Source organism: Ambystoma mexicanum, chromosome 7p, assembly GCF_040938575.1.
Source record: "Ambystoma mexicanum isolate Mex_15411 chromosome 7p, UKY_AmexF1_1, whole genome shotgun sequence".
Lineage (NCBI taxonomy): Eukaryota > Metazoa > Chordata > Amphibia > Caudata > Ambystomatidae > Ambystoma > Ambystoma mexicanum.
The window spans coordinates 98,699,544-98,719,261 of NC_090939.1; the positions used below are offsets into that span (position 1 = coordinate 98,699,544).

The 19,718-nt window shown below is 43.4% G+C and overlaps 1 protein-coding gene across 9 annotated transcripts in view; it reads right to left on the minus strand.

The window, feature by feature from the left end:
- Positions 1-19,718, minus strand: part of SPICE1 (spindle and centriole associated protein 1) — a 1,365,450-nt gene that overhangs the window by 1,338,490 nt on the left and 7,242 nt on the right. For 5 of the 9 annotated variants that reach the window (XM_069635855.1, XM_069635856.1, XM_069635860.1 and 2 more), the window contains exon 2: positions 5,831-6,001. The exons of the other annotated variants lie outside the window; for them this stretch is intronic. In XM_069635855.1, the coding sequence (XP_069491956.1) occupies positions 5,831-5,927 (97 nt within the window). In that variant the 5' untranslated portion in view covers positions 5,928-6,001. The remainder of the gene's footprint in view (positions 1-5,830; positions 6,002-19,718) is intronic. 9 annotated transcript variants of the gene reach the window in all.

The window sequence follows — 19,718 nt, forward strand, 5'->3', positions numbered from 1 at the left end:
GTCAGACTTGGAGCTGGGGGGATTGTCTCCCCGCTCACTGTAGTGAGCGGGGTGTTGCTGGGGACAACTCCGCCAAATAAAAAAAAAATAATAATAAAAAGCGGGCTGTAGGGGTGACCCCTTTAATACCCCACAGTATAGTGAGCGGGAGAAACCCCTGCAGCTTCCGAAAAAAAGAAAAAAAAAACCTTTTTTTAAAACAAATGGGGGGGGGGGGGGGGGAGGACCCTGCGGCACCGGTTCCTGATCACGGGGGGTGAAAGGGAACTGGCGCTGCAGGGACACAGCGCATCTTCAAAGTTAAGTAGGGTGGAGGTATTTTGGGGGTGGGGATGTGTTGTGGGTGTGTAGGGTTTTTAAAAGCGTGTTTGCATGGGAAATGTACAAACCTTTTGTTGTTCGTACATTTCACATGCAAACTTTTCCGCGACGAAAAAAAAAAAAAAAAAAAAAAAAAAAAAAAAAAAAATCACATAGAACCGGAGCCGGAATCTGAGAAGCAATCGGTGGCAATGGATAACTATCCCAAGCCCGGTCTCCCTTTGTGAATGGCTATGGGTGCCCCAGAAGGAGATCCTGCGTATGGTCCTGCAGCATCCGCTGTTAGAAGTGTTGTGGACGACCAGGAAAGACGGGGGTAGCATGCATTGGATTACGACTTGGCCCCCCCTCCCATTAAGGAATTTGATATCAGAGACCCTGCAGTGTCAGAAATGGTATGAGGCGGGCCTCAGTAGAGCAGGGCAGTTGTGGGAGATGGGGAAATTCCCCATCTATGGAAGCATTAGTGCCTCCACATTGGTCAACTCTCCCCATTTCGCTATTTGCAACTGAAGGGAGCGCTCAATGACTTGCAATGCAATGGGGGAAAACAATCTGTGAAGAGACCTTACTACCCTCGAGTTATTACTTTTGCAGACCAAGGACACAAAGGGTCGCATAACTAGTCTATATACGGTGCAGTTGAGGGCACCCCATACCCCCACGGTTCAACGGGTAGGGAGCGGTGGGACAAAGACTTTCAGCTGGAAATACTGGATGATCTATGGTTCACCATGTGCAGAAGGTTAACAAAATCCGCGGCCTCCCTCCAATATAGAATGGAGGCAAATAAGAGCCTACAGCGATGGCACCGTGCCTGCCCTCTTTGCTAACATGTATCCAGAAGTGGGCTCACCATGCTGGCGGTGCCACCACCCTGGCGCAGATTACTATCACAGATTTATTGGGAAGAGGTCCTTTCACTGATTAAGGGGAAATCGATGGAATTTCACAAGTCTGTCTCCCTGGGGGCTTTTGTTTGGGGTGTGGAGGGAGGATGGGGGACGGTTGGGGGAAGATCCGGCAGATTACATGATTTGCACGCGGTTGGTGGCAGCTAGGAGTTGTGTGGCAGAATTCAGGAAATAGGACAAAACCCCTGACGGAGAAGGAATGGTTACAGAAAGTTAGGGGGGAATTTATGAAATGGAATATATGACACATTCTTAATGAGTCCAGGGTTAGGGTTGTAGAGATGTGGTTACCCTTTTTTGCTAAATATGGCCATTCATCGGAGTGACAGAGGGAACTAGTGTGGGAACGGAAGGGATGTCTCTAATTGTTATATATTGTTCTATGGACCTTGTGCTGGAGGGGGGAGGCGGCCAGAGAAGGTATAATGCGGAAATGACAAGTGTCCTGTTGTGAAAGAGGTTTTATTCTTTATTTTGCTCTTCTTGGTAATAAAATTTACACACACAAAATTTGTGGCTGTGTGTGTCTGTTCGAAATGTTCAGCATACTTCCCAACATGTTACAAACCTGACATTTGGCATTTCGTAGGCTACATGGTGTAGACAATGTAAAAAGTATAAAATATACATCTACCTTTGTTTATTGTTTATTTAGTAGAAATCACAGTGCAAAGGTTTGGACTATGTTGTAATGTGGTGGCACTGGGGACGTGGACTTCTACATATGAATCCTAGGACCACTCAAATAGCTGCCAGGGGAGGACTGGTTATGGTTACCAAGTGCGCTACTCCTGGAGGGAAACTGCCCTTTAAGTTAGTGATTAATCTTTAACAATAATTTCCTGAAACTTTGCATTTGGAACACCAGCAGTTTTTCACATTTGTAGAGAATGGTTGCTCTGTCAATTAATTTGAGATATTGTTTCAAGAATTATGGCTTAGGGAATCTTTCTATATAGATGGATATTCTTATTACCAGCCTGCATTAAAAAGGTAGACCTTTTGGAGGGTTGATGATTGCTCAAAGCGGTTTGCTTTGCTACCATATGTAGAATTTCATAACTACATTCCTGGGCTACTGGCTTTAGTTCTAGCAAGTACTGAAATTAGCTGACTATACAAACTTATTATCAACATCTATTTTACCCCAAACTCTTCAGATTGAGACAAACTCCTTGACACCTTAAACTATATATCATTCGAGTGATATGGAAAATGTCATTGTGGCAGGGAATTTCAATTGTGTTCATGTTGAGGGGCCAAATCACTCATATATTTTAAAAATATTTTACATGGATGCTCGCCTTTATATTCTTAATGGCAATGTCATAAGGATATTGCCCCCGAAACCCATCTAGGAAAAAAATGAGGTTTATCATACTCCTTTATAGACCATGTCAGTTTCTAATTCAATTTTCAAAATAGTTTTTATTTTGGAGGTTAAAGGTTATAGATTCCTTCAATAGTGACCATAATATCATGGTCCTGGACTTTACATCTTGAGACAAAAGAAACTACAAAAGTAAGAAGAATTAACTCTGCAAGGAATCGATCGATTGACCTGAATTGCAAAATAAATCATGCAAAGATGTTGGAAACAGTAGGATCTTCTCCAGCAGAATATAAATAGTCTTTCTGCTTTGGAGTTCACAAGCACATTTTTTTGTGATGTCAAAAAGTATTTAAGCTTTTTTCTGGTGCAACATCAAAAAAGGTCCCAACATCCATAAACATCTCCCAGATTTGTAAACTGCAGAAAGCTTTACTCTTTGTAAAAATAATGATGGTAATATCACATACGTTGAAACAGAATTACAGGAATTGTCTTAAGACACATGCATTTAATGATCCAGAGGGAGAGTGCGCATATGCTTTCTATTTTAGATGAACATCAGACTCACTCTTTCTGGAAGATAGTGAGTGATCTATCCATGTTGCAACACGTTTTGCAGCAGAATTCAATAACCGAAATCATTTGGACGTCCTACTACCTCTAAATTAGATTTCCTAAAAAGCACCATGTCTCATATACTTCTGAGAAATCTGTAACTTCCTGGAATCTCCTCTTTACATTGGAGGATATTCTTTTGAAAATTAGGAATTTAAAGAATTCCTGTGTTGCAGGACCAGATGGGCTGCCAAATGTACTTCTTTAAAAAAAAAAAAACACAATCTAAACATGTGAGCCAACATATTATTCCTATTCTTTACCTTGATAATGTCCCTGAAAGTGATTCTCACTTTATGGGCAAAACATTTGTTGTGCAAATATTTAAAAGGGGAGATTGAATGGATCCCACATTTCTGTCCTATTACCATCTTAAACACCAGTTGTAAAAACATTATTTGCCCATTACTCTAACAGATAGAGGTTTTACCTTTCATGCTGGCAGAATGGACATGTACCAATCAGGTTTTCCGAACAAAAGGAGTGGGAACTGGCATTAATGGGCTACTTTTAAAACTGATCCACCAGTGTCCTGTGAATCACACCCCGTTGTACATGGCATGTGTTGATTTTTCTAATGCCTTTGACAAAGTAAACACAGCTACAGCTATACCAGGTGTGTGTCCTGGCACCGGCTTGGTTTTAATTTGTAGATTTCAGATTTGAATCCCCACTTTCTGAAGACCAACTCACCCCGACCCCCACCTCCAGCCCCCCCGATACTTGGGTTCATTCCCTTAATCTTCTTAGAATAAGCGGATGAGTTTGTGGATAGAAACCAATTGGTCTCCAGAGAACAAGCAACACTTTTGAGGAGTATTGCAATTCCAACAATCTGGTTATAAACACGCTGAAAACAATTCTCTGCATTTCTTCTAAGGAAGTGGAAGATGATCTTCTCTAGAGATTAGCAGATTTACTTATTTAGGCTTTCGGGTCTGTTCAATACCTACTACATGCAGCATCTAAAACAATCTGTGGCAGAAAGCAATGGTATTCGCAGCCCAGATGACTAGACTTTATGGCAAATATGGACGATTCTCTGCACTGCCAACAACACACCTTTATATATCTAAGATGATGGCAGGTCTACTTTATGGAGTGGCATTTATTCCTTTGAAACCAGTACTTTGCGAACACCTAGTGCGTTTAGTATGGAGGAAGATTTTGGCCCTATCAAGTTCTACCCCTTGTGCTGTTATTAGGTTTGAATTGGGTCTTACTTCTTTGGTGACTAAGAACAAGTGGCAAAAACATGTTCCTGTACTGACAAATTTGGGATTGTCCTGATAATTCCTCGTTTTCTTTACTACAGAACTCCGTTTCGAATGGTGGTTCACAAGTATGAATGGACTGGATACAATTCTGTTAGGACACCTTAACGGACATGTATAGAGCTACTTTTGATTATGGAGCTTTGTAGGTTTAGAAAGGCCATGTGGGACACCGACTGGTGTTCAACTTGTAACTTGTTATCATCCTTTAGGCTATTTTGTAATTTGGTTTTGCAAGGGAAGACACTAAAAACCGTCCTGCCTTTCTAAATTAAATGGCCTTCCAAATTTATTTGCGTCAATTTTTGGAGGATTAAACAATCTTCTTTTCACACAGGAAACCGTTTATAGTAGATTGGATTTACAACACAAATCACGCATCTGCAGACTATGCCCTTAAGAAAACAAAATTGAAACATCGATTCCCGGAATGTATACAAGTCAACAATTTGAGAACTGTAACTTTTGGACACTTTTTTCATGATCTTACATTTTTAATTAGAAAAGTATTCTGGCGCTGTATCTTGAATAGGTGGCAGCCTTCTTTGATTATTGCGGCTGCTTATTTTATTGTATCGATTTTAAAAAAGAATTGAATCATTTATTTTCTTGTGTGATTGGCAATGTCATAATTGATAACCTCTAATAAAAACAGAAGAGCAATAATTAACAGTTATGTGCAAAACTTTTACTTATAAAACTATAACAATAAGAAATAGATTGAGGACCATTCCACGTTTGATACGTAGCTTATCAAAGGAACAGAGTTCATGGCAGTTTTCCCACCCGTCGCCAGTTATGATATATTTTATTGTTAATGGACTGCAGACACATTTGTAACGGCAGTCCACTTCATTTCAACAATGGTCTGAACCATCTTAAACCAAAGTTAATCAATAGTGCTCCGATATTTACCTCTTGCAAAATTAATGCTCCTTGGCTGCCAAATAGAATTTGCCCATTTACAAATCTCAAATCCATTTCATAGAGAAAGGGGAGGACAGTAAATCAAGTGATCTCTTCCACCGTCTGCTAATGCTGCTAGTGAAACACCATATTCTATATTCTGACGATCATCAACAGGATTATACCAATTCTATATTCTGACGATCATCAACAGGATTATACCAATTAGAGAACCCTAATTTCAGATTGAACTCTCGACCTTCCAATATTGCAAAACGTACACGTGTTTTCCTTCAATGTGGATCTAAAGGATTCCTGGAAAGCCTTCATAGAAACCACATCCCTGGTTCTCACACTTGTTTTATGACAATGAAATACCACAGCGAAAGAAAAGCATCTGCGAATGTAATTTTTCTCTGAAGTATCCCACTGAGCCTCTAAGTAATCTGTGAAAGAATCCACCTTACCCTCCTGTGATGGTGGAGGCAGGGGACCAGTGCCTACGGAAGGAGCAGGAGTCTGGAGTTGAGGAAGCACCCAGCATATGTCAGTTGTCTCCTCCATCTGCCTCAACTATCCAGAGTAAATGGCGACTGAATGCAGAATATTTCCAGAATGATCTGCAGCAGGTCTCAGTCCTGTGAAGAGAACAAGACCTCATATATAGTGTTTGGCAGAGGGGGTTAGGGGGGAGTAAACACCATGGCAAGAATGCCAATCACACTGTTAGACTTATCAGGAGAACGGTAGCGAGACTAGGTATGGTGCAGGTTTGCAGCATGCTTCTTCTGCATAACGTAAACAGAAAATTAAACTGTAACCAAATGCCAATATCAAAGATGTACTCATGAGTTTTTGCAACAAAGCGAAACATGGTGGCTGGTCTGCATTAAAGCATGGTTTTCTAAGAAGACATTCTTTAAACATATGATCTGTGGTTAAAAAAGTGGTGTTTGTGTTTATATTGGACCTGGCAGTAGGCCTAGTCATTGCATAACAAGCACCAGGGCTCGAAATTGGTGGGAGCTACTTAGCTCCCATCCCTGTAGAGCAGGGGTCTGCAACCTTTGGATCTCCAGGAGTTTTGGACTACAATTCCCATGCTATCTGGCCAATGACTACTCTGTTTAGGGATGATGGGATTTGTAGTCCAAAACATTGTGAGAGCCAAAAGGTTTCAGACCCCTGCTGTAGAGCCCGATTAGGTTAGGCACTAACAGCTACCTGGGGCTACTTTCAGCTCCAGAGGCCAACTGGCGCCATAAAGCTTTCTGTATTTCAGAATGTGTATGAAGAAGCATTTAAAGGATCAAAGATTGTAGATCATGTACATAAAGTACACAATTGCATCAAATCCACTCTTTACTTTAGCAATCGACACAGTTCCTTGAAAGAAGCAACTGGGATGAGTCCTGGTCTATTTTTTTTTAACACTGTTAATAATTCTAACAAGATAATACTTTGAGTAATGTAGAAGGGAATTGTGTTTTGTTCGCTTTGCTTTGTCCAACTGCCTTCATTTTGTAGGTTACAGTGTTAAAGAAGCATTTTGAATCATGATCATGCTTTTCACATTGCTTCAAGACAAATGTAGTAGTGTATAAAATGAACTTAAACTAGCGCTGCATTTCTGCTTCATTTTCCTCTGTTTTGATCAACTTTAATAGAGTCAGCGCAGTTGCAGCATCATAGGCATTAGTAGTACAAGACGATACCTTTCATCACCACATAAATGTGACAGGTGACCACACCCCTTTAACCCAGACGTCCCGCCCTACCAGAAGTTCTGTCCCGAATGTCACATCATGGGGGATACTCAGAAGTCCCAACCTACCGGAAATTCCACTTTGGAAGTGACATGAAGCGGGTTACTCGGAAGTCCCACCCTACAGAAAGTCCTAATCTGGAAGTGACATCATGGGTGTAACCCGGAAAGTCCCACAGTACTGGCAATTCCACTCTGGAAGTGACATATGTGTCACCCTGAAGTTCCACCCTACTGGAAGTCCTATTCCGGATGTAACATTATGGTGTAACCCGGAAGTCGCAACCTCTAGGTTGTGGGTAAGTGCCATCACCGTTTTGACCAGGTCGTAATCATTGTGAAGCCCTGTTTGTGTACACTTTACACCAGTTTATAGGGTGACAATAGAATGCAGAAATTATGTAGATTTTGTGGTTGACACCTGCAGGTATGCCCCCCACAACCCCGGAAGTGTTATAGGGTTTACAGGGCGCCAGGCCGCTGGGAGATGATGCAGGCATTATACTGACATTTTAGAGGGAGGGGGGGTGTCACGCTCACCTGGTCTCCACGTGGGCGTAGCCGTACAAATGATGTCTGCACTGGCGTAGCTCTGGTGGTACGATTATGTCCTCTCCCCTGTTATCACCCCAGGAGGCGTGAGGCGTTTGTCTTTGAGTTTTGTGAGGTTGGCTCTCCGTCCTGCTTGACTTTCAGCAGGGGCGCAGTAAGCTCAGTCTTTCCCCGGACACAGTTACTTCACTGGCCCAGAGTGGCTGTTGCTGTGTCTGGAATATCTGGATTAAGCAGTTAAGTCTCTATGCCAATGGATGCTTGGTATAGGTGCTCAATGTCTTTATTTCCCAAGGTTTAAACGGGTTTGGTCTTTCTTGCAAGCGCGGATTCGTACCGAGGTTTGGATGAAGATTTGACTCTCCTAGGATGCTGGGCAGGTTATCTCCAGGTGAGTATTAGCGCGGTGAGTGGCGCTGGATGGCTGAATAATTGTTTGTTTTGTGCGCGACTAACCTGCTGTTTTCTGTTCTTTCTATGCAGGCGAGGCGCGGCCCCAGGATGATGGATGGAAGAACCGCTCCGACGTATTCCGGAGGAAAGCAGATACGCGGGTGAGTATTGGAGGCCTGTGTGGATGCCCTCTTCCCAACAAGGACGGCGATCCGAAGATCAGTTGAAGGTGAGACCGATGGATGAGAATTGCAGGTAAGGCCTTTGTCGCTGTAATAACACCTGTTCTTCTCTCTTTCTTCTGTCAGTCACCGATGGATGGAAATCTCAGAACGGGCGTGGCTGTAGAAGCTCGAGGACAGAGCAGACATGGTGAGCGTTACGCTGCAGGAGTGCAGAATAACGCAAAGCGTGTTCTGCATGCAGGGTGTGGCTTAAATAGCCTTGCAAGTAGTCCCTTTACCACACCCTGCCTTTCAGGTAAAGTAGTCGCTTGGTCACGCCCTGGATATTTAGAAAGGTTCAGCCTCACTAGACTGAGTAAGTAGTCCATATGGTTCAAACCATCTTATGAGCCTGGTGCCAACGGCACCAGGACCGAGTCCAGGAGGTTCTGGGACGCTCCTTTGGGGCTTGATAAGCCCTATTGGGTGTCAATGAATGGGGTGTGCCCATCAGTTCCAGGGGTTTTGGAGCACGCACCATGACAGGGTGTAAATTAGGTAGTGCACGTTTGACCCTGAAATGTGTCAAGGTGCGCCAGAGCGCTGTGCAGATGATGCATTTGCAGTGCCGCCCATAGGGGTGGAGTCAAGGGTGTATATATACAGAAGAAACGCCGGAGAGAAGTATACTTCGCTCCTGAAGACCTGGCTATCCTGCTTGCACAGCGCCATCGATACCCTGACTCATGAAGCACTACAGCTACTTCTGTAATACCATGTCAGTGAGCGATGACTTGAATACAATTCAAAACTACTACAGCCACACAACAATAACCCCTGTAGTTGATGAGCTATGGAAGCAAGGACTGTCTAAACGTGAAAGTTGCTCATTACTACTAATGGTCTTTGACATTTCATGAATTCATTTGGTAAAAGGAGTACGAAATTTAACTGCAACAGCCCCAACGTTTGTGTAACTTTCAAAGTAAACTTCGATATTTGACATGCGTTAGGTAAAACTGAACTAAGTACTGCCTCTGAATAGCAACATGCTTTGAAACGCGCAAGGGATCATCTACTGGCAATCCAAAAGGGTGATCTCCACTACAGTTCCTTCTGATTCTCAACAACTCTCCAAACGAGATACGATTTAGGGAGCACCCTAGACCCAAAAAGGGTTTCATTGGTAGCAGAAGATTTCCTATGAGTTTTGGTTTGTATTTTTAGAAGTATACATTTTAAAGTGTTAGTTTTACTGTTGGTTCTTCGTAATTCCAAATTGCGATTACGATTAAAATATTCTGTGGCAACAGAAACGATAAAATACACTGGAGCAGCCTGTTACAGGATGAATAGCCGTCTTATTCTTCTAGTGTTGACAGGAGTGTATCATGGATTTGGGATTAAAGAGGGTTGGCTCCGGATGGCACAGTGAACATCAATAACTACAAACTGCATGGTAAACAACAAAGCAGAGACCATGCCTCCAAAAAAGGTACAGGCTTTCAAGCACGCTCCAGTATTTAGAGCTGTGGGTGTCTTGCATGATTACAACCAAAGGTCTAGAGGGAAAAGGAGATTTGGGACAGTCCATCACTTGACCCACAAATATACCGTAAACAAACTACAGTGCATTTTCTGTATGACAGACAGGACAGGGACACCCCTGTCCCAACCCCCCCCTCACCCCTCATCAGGGATGCTATACTTGTAATGGCTCAGAACACACAGCTCACCAGGGCTCTTATACTTGTAATGGCATACAGTGCTGGTAAAGCATCTGCATTCAAGCAAGTACTGCATCTGGTGAGACACACCTCTAACTCTAGAATTCCCAGCCTAATGGCCAAAAGAAGGTTTGCACACATCTAAAAAAGGAGCACCCAATGGTAAAGCTGCACTGGATTTGTAAATGGAAAAGGCATTTTCAGCTTTTTAAATATGCATTAGTTGCGTGTCAAAAGACAAAGAAGAGAAACAGCAACTCTGAACCCAAGCAATACAGGAAAACAAAGTGAGGGGTGGGGGGCGGAGAGAAGAGGCAGAGAGAACAAAGAATGTATTAGACAATCCAACCAGGAATTCGAGCAACAAGAAGAGACCAACAAGCTACATAAGAGAGCAAGAAAGTAAGCGAGAAGGGAAACGGGTAAATGATGGGGGACACAAAATAGGAGCGAGGGATAGAAGCAGAGCAAAAGAGACATATGGAGACAGTAAAATAAGAAAAAACAGATCAACAGCAGACGGGGAGATCTGAAACTAGAAAATCCAGATTAGAGAAAGGCAGGCCAGTAGCATAAGAGAGTGCAAGAATAAAAAACAGATATAGCCACAGTAATGACATGCGAGAGGAAGAGGAGTTATATCAACCGATACAGAACAATCTAGGAGGGAAGCAGGAGTTGTGGCAAGATCTCCGGAAATTGGCGAATGCCGAAAGAACTTTGTGGCAGGAAGCCTCAAATAGAGGGGGGGGAGAAAGAGACAAGAGGCGCAAGCATTGATAGGTTGGAGACATCTAATAGCGTCTGTTTGAGAGCAGAGTGGATGAGTCGGAGGAGGGAGGTTCCTCACAAGATGACGTTGAGAAGATGCCCGTAAAAGCGGATGTGGCGATTGGTGGTGTTGGACAGGCAGTGAGAGGGGCAGGGAGGGGGTGACAAACAAAAAGCACTGCTTTTATTCTACACATGTGATTCAACAGTGTTGGATTGATGTAAATTGTTTGTATTTAAACTAATAAAAATATATTTCTTTAAAAAAAAAAATGTAGGAGGGAAGCAGCAATAATAGAATGCAGAGATGGGAGAGGAACAGTGACCGAGCAAAATACCTCAAAACGTGGCATAGCAAGAGTGAGGCAGATCAGAAAGTGAGAGACCGGGGAAACAGTAGCAAAGGGAAGGAGAGATGGAGTAAAAAACATGGAGTGGCTGTCAAGCAGCTATTGTCAGGCAGCAACAGTAGGCTCGAGAGGCAGAGAAGTGATGCTGGTAGAGTGAGGGACTTGATTTATGATGGAACTAGCTGGCATCTGTAGTAGTTCTTAAGAGTTTTGGTGTCCAAGTATAATGAAGATGAAGCTGGGTAGTACGCATTGAAAGTTCTTTTTCACTAATGTTTTCTAACACAGTTTTAGTTTCACGCACAAATTGGATAGTCAGACACTTTCCTACTCTCCTGCGCACGAAGAAAGTAATTTTTACTCTCTTCAAATTGGATTTAGTCTCCAATTCTAAAAACTGGGAGTAAAATACTTGCGCCAAAATTCTATCTGGAGCACTGGATTCTGGAAAAGTCTAGCAGCAATTGGATTAATTTCTATTCTTAAGGCACATGTTAAAACAAATGTATATCTCCAATGCAGCCTCATACATTGGGTACTGGGTAAAACTAAATACAATAGTACTGTCACACAAGATTTATACAATCACACTGCGCCAAACAATAGATTTCTCTTTAATGCATGATTGTGCATAGTTTAATGGTAGACCTGATCAGCTTGACACGTGTTTCGAAAATATCTCTTCTTCTGAGGCAGTTCCAATAGTCTGATTTCACCACGAGTAAATATATGCAATCCAAAATATCTTCTACTCTTGTGCATTAGCACCAATTCTTTAGTCTCAGTTCCAGCCTTTCGGCATATGTCAATTTCGCGGGAGAGCTCCTACAATAAAGTAGGCCAGGAGAAGTATATTGAGATATGAAGAAAAAAAAGCTATACCCAATTCTGTCTTCACTTAATTAAAAGTTCCTACACCTTTCTGTGCTCATTTGCCAACTAGATCAATAAAACACATGCTGGGAACTATTACTCTCCTCGAGAGGGAAAGAAAATGGTTTCAGGCCAAGTGAGGGAGTCCAGTGAGACTTCTCACAGCAGGTGGGAGTGGGTGGTAGGAGAGGAATATGGTTGGGCTGAACCAAACATTCCTTGAAACCTGCTCTTAGCCAAGGATCGGGGGGGGGGGGGGAGACCAGGCCAAGGAAGCAGGCAGACTTCCTCCAAGTTAGGGCATGGACAGAATTAAGGCAAAATAGGAAGGCTAACAATCCACCAGAAGTAAGGACATGTGCAGAAGAACTTGCTACCGGTGAAGGAAGGGAAAAAGAAAAACTAAAAGCACAAATACACCACCTAAAACAGGTATTTCCCCCCCCCCTTTGCGTTATCGTCGTAATTACAACTTTTCACAAAATTAAAATAAAGCAACAAACAAAAAAAAAATTCAACTCTTTCAATACTTTCACAGTTTCCATTGTCAGTGTTTCCTGCCCAGACACTGTTCTTTCCCAGAAGGATGATGTAAGCCACCAACCATTATCTACAAATCAAGACCATTTCTTCACTCTCAGGTCCCAAATACCATTGGTCTAACAATGTGTTTCTCAGAGTCTGTGAACCTACTCCTCCACATAACAGACACAGGTTATCTCTGTAATCCTCCTTGAGCCTAATCCGTAGAATTTCTCTTTTTGGCAGCAGGTTGAGGCGAAACCTCAAGAAATCAGATCTCCGATGAGGATACGTAAATAGTTTTCGGTACATGGGCCGCCAGGATCTAGGTTCATCTAGACACGACAATAACTGGAACAAAGCCAAGCCTCGCATTGATGAAATCATGTTTATCCAGACCGTCCTTTTGAGGCCTTTAACACACAAGGGAATCTGGAACAGATTGTTTCCCATACATTCGCATTCCATGAGATTTTAATACATGGGCTTTAAGACCAATTAAGTAATGACTGACATTTCCCCCCTAACACACATCCTATTTCTTCACATGATGAATTTTTCAGTGGAACCAAACTCAACATATATAGCAACACTAGCCCCCAATCTGAGATATCAATGACTGTAATCCCAATTCGTACCTCACACACGCAATTGGTACACACTTAGGCAGACCAAATACATATTTCCATAATTTGTCCTTCAAGGTTTTCCCAATCTATTGATCTTAGCACAGGATTTGGATCAAGTCCAAATATCAGGGATCGAATTACTTTATCGATGTAGAACTTTACCAATGGGGTTAGTGATAATTTGCAGTACATATTTGAGAGTTTCTTCATTTGCAAACCCAGTTGTAGTTTTTTTCCTTCCGAAACAGATGTTAAATGCATCTGGGTAGGGAAGGACCTCACTTTAAAACCCAGGTATGCAAGTTCATTTGCAACTGGTATTACTTGGCCCTCTAGGTGCCATGTAAATGAATGGTCGGACTTGTGTCAAAACCAACCCTTCCAGGCTCTCTACCAGATCGCCCAGATGTCGTCCCAATATATCGCATGGGCTGCAACTTTGCAGGAAATGGCATAAAGTCGACTTGGTCAACTTGACCTAGGCATTATGCAAGGAACACTGCTCTCTCAGGGAGAAGGGCAGTGACCATTTTACCTCTGTGCTCATGGCTCTGGACAACGTGGCCCCGCTGTGCACTCATTTTGGTTGGACTAAACCTTCTGAGCCATGTTATAGCCCGTAGCCGAGAGCCCAGAGACAAGTGTGTAGGCGCTTAGAAAGGAAATGGCGTCTGAACTATGATGCAGATACTCGTGCTTTCTACAAGCAAGCTGTATCTTGTTATCATCAGATGACCCGTTCTGTCAAATCTTCGTATTATGCTGCTCGGATCACTGAAGTGCGTTGTGCCTCTAGAGAACTGTTTCGAGTGGCAAAGGAGCGGTCAGTATATTCATCCAGGTCCTCTGAGGTGGAACATGATGCTCAGACGGGATTAGCGGTTTCTTCCAGAAAAAGGATTGCCGACATTAGCACAGCTATTCCTGTGCACCAAATGGAGCACAGAGCTGCTCAGGTGCAGGTCTCCACTGGGCTTCTGGGCATCTCCTCTGCAAATAAATTTGAATTGCACTCTATATCTGACAAAGTGATCAGTAAGGCACTTAGGAGTCTGAAATCTGCCTCTCCACTTGATACTCTCCCCCTGCATATACTGAAAGCCTTGCCTCGTCAAGCTATCTGCATACTGACGGAAGCAGTTCAATACTATCTCGACAGGGGTCCTGTCTTCAGAATTGAAACACACAGTGGTTCTTCCCCTGTTGAAGAGTAATTTGGACCCTAAAGAACCTGCAAACTATCGACCTATTTCGCTGCTTCCTGTGATGAAGCTGATGGGAGGCAGTTATTGTTTCCCAGATCTCCCTGTTCATAGAAGAAAACTACTCTTTAGATCCATCCCAGTCCGGATTTCGCCCCAAGATAGGGACGGAATCCATAAGGATTTCCTTGCTGGATGATTTAGCAATGCTTCAGAATCGCGGAGAGGCAGGAGTTTTTATTCTCCATCCCTCTGCGGCCTTCGATACTGTGGACCACGATATTTTGCCGGCTAAGCTCAAGCAAGCTGGCATATCAGGGGCCACTCTTGATTGGTTTCGCTCCTTTTTGACAACAAACAAACAGTCTCTTTTCAGTCCTGCCACTCCTTGCGGGTGGAGCTACTTTGTGGAGGGCCTCAGGGGTCTGCTCTTTCCACACTTTTTTTTTTTTAACTTATATGTACGGCTGTTGGACGAGCTTATCACTGCCTGTGGTGTTTTTATTGTTTTTTTTTTAAACGCATATGTGGATGATACCCCGCTTATTTTTCTGCTTTATTCTCCTCAGACTGCCCCCCCCTAAGGGGCTACGAGGATGTCTCAAGAAAGTCGGAATCTGGATGGCAGCTAACTGGCTGCAATTAAACAGGGGCAAGACAGGTGCTGGTGGTTGGCTCTGGGGAAAAGAGATCACTTATGGAATTCTCATTACAGGCCGGATTCTCTTGGCCCCTGTCCATCTCCTCTGTAAAAAGCCTTGGAGTTAAGCTCCTACCGAATGGCTCCAGTGAAGCTCAGATCACGGCCACCTGCAGTGCTGGGTTTGAGCGACTAAAGCCTGGAAGAAAAAATCTCCATTTGCTCCCTACTGAAAACCTGTCAACTCTGGTGGTATCCACTGTGATTAGATCACTGGACTACTGCAACGGTATCTACTTGGGGCAGCCCAAGTATCAGATGCAAGTCTTACAGAATGCAGCTCGCCTGGCACTTGGGGCCCCTCGCTTGACTCAGACCCTGCACCTGTGATGGCACCTGCATTGGTTTCCTGTTACAGCCCGCATTGATTTAAAGATTTTGTGCATGTGTTCACAGAGTGATTCACAACGTGGGCACACATTTTCTGAAAAACAAATTGCACAAATACTGCCCCACGCGACACCTTTGGTCAGTTTCTCATCAGCTTCTTGGTGTCCCTAAATTCTGTTGGAGGCGCCTTGGTGACTGCTCTTTTTCGGTGCTGGCACCCAGCTTATGTAACGCTCTCCCAATGGACCTGAGAGCTTTGGTTGACTACTCTTCCTTTGGGATAGCCCCGAAGACATATCGGTTTCATCTTTTTCTTCCACTCTGCTAATGACAGTGGTTGAGTATTTGAGCCTGCCATCCCATCCGCTGTCGGCACCTAGACGCCCTATTGGGCCTCAGTAGCGCTTTATAAATTATAAATAAAGATGGAAGAGGAAGGGTGCAATTATGCAGCCCTGCCTCACCCCCCCTTTTCCCTATTAATTGGGCCCGACAAACTTCCCTTTTTTTCCAGCCTGACCTGTAATTGTGAACCTTCATGCAACTCAACAATAATTACCAATAGGGACACTGGCAGCCCCCACCTTTTTAGATTACCCCACAGACACACCATTTATTGTATCGAAGGCTTGCGATAGATCGATCCAGGCCCCTTATAGCAGTGGGCCTCCCTTTTGGAAAGACATACTACACCCTGTGCTCATCACCAAGCCATTCAATGAGGTTGAAAGACTCCTTCAAAAACCTATTTGACGTTTTGATAGTATTCCATTTGCCTCAGCCCACACTTCAAGTTCTTTCAGTAGGATACCCGCAAAGATTTTGCTATCCACATCCAGAAGCGAGATTGGTTGGTATTTTTTCGTGTCCACCTCCCTTCATATAGATCATGGGAATATGGCCTCCATGAGTCCGGGAACTGCCGTGGCTTCACCACCTCCTTCAACAGCATTGATAACAATCTGGACCACAAACCAAATTCTAATTTTAACATTTGGACCCGCTGCTCTGGAGGATGAGGATTGTTTTTAATCAGATCTTCTACTGCTTCCCGTTTAATAGTCAACTCCCGGGTCACATCATTTAGGGATTCCAGCATTGAGTCAGACAGATTCCTATATAGCTTTATCAAATGATCTTGTTTGTTTGTTTGTTTATTTATTTATAAAGCGCTCTTGACCCAGGGGTATATGTGCGCTTTGAACATCAGGTTACAAATAACAGACAATAGTGCAGTAGTAATAGGTCATAGGAGAGCTGAACAAAAAGGCAGAAATGCATAGATAATAGTGGTCAAACAACATAAGTAAGATTGGAGATTGGGTGTGCATACATATGTGGTAGGACGGTTATTTGTTGATTAACCAGGAGATGACCTTGGTTCTGAAGGGTTGGAAGGTGGGTGTAGATTTAATATCCAGTGGGATGGAGTTCCAAAGTTGTGATGCCAGAGCTGGGAAGCTGGATCCGCCGGCTCTTTTGAGGGAGTATTTGGGAACTGTTAGTTGTAGTGTGTTGGACGATCTGGTGGTTCTGGTGTTCTGTCTTAATGTAAATTTGTTAGAGAGGTAGGGCGGGGCAAGATGATTGAGGGCTTTGTATGTAAGGCATATAGTTTTCAGGTCTATTTTTTGTTGTATGGACAACCATTTACAGGCAGTTCTGGTGGCGGAGATGTGTTCCCTTCTGGGAATATTGAGGGCGGCACGGAGTGCATTATTTTGTAGGACTTGCAATTTATTGATTACTGTTTTGTTGGCACCTACATAGAGGCTATTACAGTAATCCAGTTTAGATTGAATGAGTGCTCTGGCTAGGATGAGGCAATTGCTAGGGGAGATCAATGGTCTACAGGCCCTGATAAGTTTGCCAGTGTAGGCAGTGGCTGAGGCGGTCATATTGATTTGTTTAGCTAGGTTGGTGTTCGTGTCTAGGTAGAAGCCGAGGGTTTTTACGCTCTTGGCGATGGGTATGGTGTTACCGTCAATAGTGAAGCTAGTGTAGCCGGGACAGAGCTTTCGGATAGTGTTAGGTGAGCCGACAAGAAGCAGTTCGGTCTTGTCATCATTCAGGCACAGGCCATGTGTGGCCATCCATGCCTGAATGATGGAAAAGACTTCATTGATCCATTTGGCGTCCTTGTTGTAGTTACCTGATTAGGTGAGGAGTATCTGGGTGTCATCTGCGTAGTTTGTGTAGGTGACACCCAGATTGTCCAGCTTGTCGAATAGGGGCTTAGTGAATATATTGTATAGGGTAGGTGAGACACAGGATCCTTGTGGGACACCACAGGTGATGGGGATAGGGTCAGCCGCTGCTAGGGGAGAGAAGACCCGCATGGTTCTATTGTCTAGGAAAGATTGGATCCATGTGACCGCAGAGTGGGAGAAGTGTGCTGCCAGAGACAGATGGTTGCACAGGATTTTATGGTCGACCAGGTCAAAGGCGGCGGAAACTTCTGCCTGTATGATACTACTCTAGACACTGCTCGGAGTTATCCTCATTGAATTGATCAATGACCAGAAATGTCTCAAATTAGCAAATCCCTTTCGGCAGCAGGCAGTCTTTCGCTGATTAAAATGATACTAGTACCCAAAGCACCTTATAGATTTGTAAATGTACCCATTTGGCCAGGCGTCCATTTTTTCGCAGAGCTACATGCCACTCTGGCTAGGTTTCTAGATGTACGGGAAAAAAAGGAAATTAATGGCGCAGCCGTATACTATGGACCCAATCTAGAGATCTATTGGATGGCGTTCCAGGCGCAATTAGCCTCCTGCTGGTACGATCTGGGAGAAACGCCAAACATTAGATTAGAAACATGAGCGGCGGAAGGACTGGAAATGAGGACACTTGTACCTGACAACAGATACAGAGATGACTGCCATTATGACCCTGTTTTCACTACACTAAAAGCCTGTAAGCGCATTTTCCACAGAACAGAAAGGAAGAATCCATATTATCACTGGCTACCACCCACACCCCTCCCCCACACAGTAGGTTAATATCCGCAGGCGGTGGGATCCCTTTGGGTATAAATGTATAGACAATCTGTTCCCTTATGAGAAGTTCCTGATGTCTGAGGAACTTAAAACAAAACATGGGGGACACCCAAGTGGGGCTATTACAATACGACAGGTTGCGTGCAGCAATACAGGCTAGAGGGGGTTTCATACCCTATCGAACCACCTGAAAACAAGCTGCTTGTCTACCTATCAAATTCTAGCGGATGTCGGCACATACTTGCTACCTTGTACAGAGAGATACTACTTGGACCACTGACAAAGGGGGACGCCTCCCGAGAGAAATTGGTGTGGGAATTAAACCTGGAAATAAATTATGTACAATCGGGGGGGAAATGTGTAGGCTTACTACGTCAGTCTTTATGAATGGCCGACTGAAGCTAATACAGTACAAAATACTACATTATACGCCATACAGACCTAAGAGAATATTTCCTGATCACAACGGTCTCTGCGGGAGATGTGGGACAACGGAAGCAGGAAGTCTACACATGTTCTGGTCCTGACCGAGTCTGTCGCACTACTGGACACACGCAAGATACTGTCGGAAATAACTGGAAGGCATCTGGAACCTACTCCGATGTTCGCACTATTTGGGAAGTGGCAAGACCCACTGGAAAACAAAACGTTTGTAACATAGTAGTGAAAAGATGTATACTCCGGAAATGGAAAGCAAGCTGTCCGCCATCTACGCAAGAATGGGTGAAAGACCTAACTTGGGTGTGAACATGAAGAACTAAACATATCATTGTCTCTACACATGTCCCGACCTAAGGATATCTGGGGAGAGAGTTTAGAACCTATCTGGCTAAAGAATGAATAGCACTATGAAGAGAACGAATGAGTGAACTAGCAATCTTAAATTTTAACATCTGTACTACACAATGCATCGAGATAACGTGTGGTGGGGGTTAATGCACCAGAGATCCTTATGCGTTTTTCTTTTGCATTTGCTTTGTGAGTATTAACCTGAAAAATAAATACAAAAACAAAAACGAAATGTCTCAGATTAGCCTGCCCTATCATCCTCCGCATCAATTCACCTTTTTTGAAGGCGCAGATGTTTAATAGACTTGGACCAGTTCTTATATGCATATCTCTTGTTTTTTTTTTTTAATTCTCTCGTGTATGCACCTCTTCTCAATTGCTTCAACTAACACCCAAACTGCTTTCCTCAGCCATCTCCTTCTCGGCCATGTCTTGTCATCAAATACATTTTTGGGCAAAAGTTTTGGTTGATCTCCTGTGAACTCTGGCGGGCTTAAATCCCAAAAGAAATTTAAGGGATTGTAAATTGCTCTAATTTCGTTATCATACAAGATACTGTAATATTATTCAATTTGCGATTAAGTCT